The following is a 2,264-nucleotide window of genomic DNA, read 5'->3' on the forward strand; positions in this document are numbered from 1 at the left end:
TTCAATGACTTTGAAACTGAAGTAAGCAATCGATTAGCAGCTTGTCCTAGACTATCTAAAAGTGTAATTAGGAAAATTATGCAAGTTCTTGAGTCTAATCCATATGCAAAATTCTTTAGAAATTTGAGAGAGATACCTAATTTAGATAAATACTACATTGTGTTAAAAACTCTACCTGGTGTTGATCAAAGAGTTTATAATAGACCAACAACTTCACAAGTTGCAGGCTTGTAGGTTGAGGGGTAAGAAAATGGAGAGACCAGCAGGCGTGATATTAGAGTTCATACCCATAGTGGTGCTTCAAAAAATATACAATACTATTATGGATGTTATGATCCACTCCAATATCCAATACTTTTTCCTTTTGGTGATCTTGGCTGGCACCAAGGAATACCAAAGAAAGGAGCAAAAGTATATCGAAGAAAGGGGAAAAAAAACATGTAGCATATTTGATTTCCCCTGCAAATGCTGCTACAGCAGAACAATTAATCCAAAATGAAGAACATGGTTAGTACAATAACTATATACCATGATCTTTCATTTTACATATTTAATATTTATGATTACACATTTAATGATGTATTGTTATTATTTCCACAGCAATGGAAAACATACATGAAGATCCAAATTTTGTGTCCCTTCGAGAATATTATTGTTATAAACTTCAGATTAGGGACAATGATGAATCTTGGTTATTACATTTTGCTCGACTCCTACAACAATATATTGTTGATCAATATGTGAAGCTTGAGACACAAAGACTCGACTTCTATAGATTACAACAAGAGAAAATTAGGAGAGAGTTCTTGAAAGGCATAATAGATGCTTTAGGATTAGGTGAGAGTCAAGCATGTAATGTTGGCAAGCGTATCATATTACCACCATCCTTTATTGGAGGGCCAAGAAATATGAGACGTAAATACATGGATGCAATGACATTAGTACAGAAGTATGGTAAATCAGATATATTTCTGACCATGACTTGCAATCCTAATTGGCCAGAAATAAAAGAACACTTAATAGACAAAGAAGAGTCACAAAACAGACCAGATTTGCTTGCTAGAGTATTTCATGCTAAGTTAAAGCAGCTTAAAGATGAACTTTTGAAAAAATGCATCTTTGGTGAAGTGGCAGCTTACACTTATGTCATTGAATACCAAAAACATGGACTGCCACATGCACATTTCTTGCTAATTTTAAAGTCAAAATTCAAGATGTATACCCCTGAAGAATATGATAAAATTGTCTGTGCTGAGATACCAAATAAAGAGAAAAATGAACATTTATATAATTTGGTCATTAAACATATGCTTCATGGACCATGTGGTTCACTTGATCCAACAAGTGTATGCATGAGAAAAAATGGAACTTGCAAGAATAATTTTCCTAAAAATTTCTGTGAGAAAACTATCCAAACTCTTAATGCATATCCTGAATATCGAAGGAGAGATGATGGAGTTCAAATTAAGATCAAATCAGCTCTTTTAGATAACAGATAGGTTGTATCATACAATCCATATCTTTTGGCTAAATTTGATTACCATCTTAATGTTGAAATATGCTCTACAATTAAGGCAGTCAAATACATTTACAAGTATATCTATAAAGGTCATGATAGAACAAACTTTTGTGTAGTAAATAATAAACTTGATTCAGAAATTGATGAAATTAAACAATATGTATCAGCTAGGTAGGTGTCTCCACCTGAGGCAGCCTGGAGAATTTTTAGATTTTGTATGAGTGAAATAAAGTCAGCTATTATTCATTTACAATTACATTTGGAGAATTATCAGCCAATGAGTTTCAAAAAAACAGCTAATCTTCAAAATGTTGTCAATAACTATCATTTGAAAAAAACAATGCTCATTGAATTTTTTTTACATGAATAGGACAGATAAAGCAACTCAGGATCTAAACTGTACTTATGTAGAGTTTCTTGATCATTTTGTCTGGTTACCTAAGCAAAAATACTGGAAATTGAGAGAAAGAGGTGAATCAATAGGTCGAATAATGACTACTCATCCTTCTGAAGGAGAACGATACTACTTGAGATTACTCTTATCAAAGGTTCGATATCCAACTTTATTTGATGACTTAAGAACCTTTAATGGAGTTCAAGTAGAAACGTTCCAAGAAGTAGCATTAATTCGAGACCTGTTACAAAATGATAACAACCAAGAAATTTGTTTACAAGAAACTTCAGTGTTTCATATGCCCTATGAAATGAGGCAACTTTTTGCAACAGTTTTAGTTTATTCTTGCCC

The 2,264-nt window shown here is 32.7% G+C and overlaps 1 protein-coding gene across 1 annotated transcript; it reads left to right on the forward strand.

Moving 5' to 3' along the window:
* The first annotated feature begins 602 nt into the window (after positions 1 to 602).
* LOC113760230 lies at positions 603 to 1,499 on the forward strand. The gene has a single exon (XM_027302793.1). It carries the CDS (start codon positions 603 to 605, stop codon positions 1,497 to 1,499), a length of 897 nt encoding a protein of 298 aa, XP_027158594.1.
* Positions 1,500 to 2,264: the final 765 nt, after the last annotated feature.

This window comes from Coffea eugenioides, chromosome 2, assembly GCF_003713205.1.
Source record: "Coffea eugenioides isolate CCC68of chromosome 2, Ceug_1.0, whole genome shotgun sequence".
Lineage (NCBI taxonomy): Eukaryota > Viridiplantae > Streptophyta > Magnoliopsida > Gentianales > Rubiaceae > Coffea > Coffea eugenioides.

Coding starts and splice junctions, on each gene's coding strand:
- LOC113760230 (XM_027302793.1), top strand. CDS start 603: ATGGAAAACATACATGAAGATCCAAATTTTGTGTCCCTTCGAGAATAT.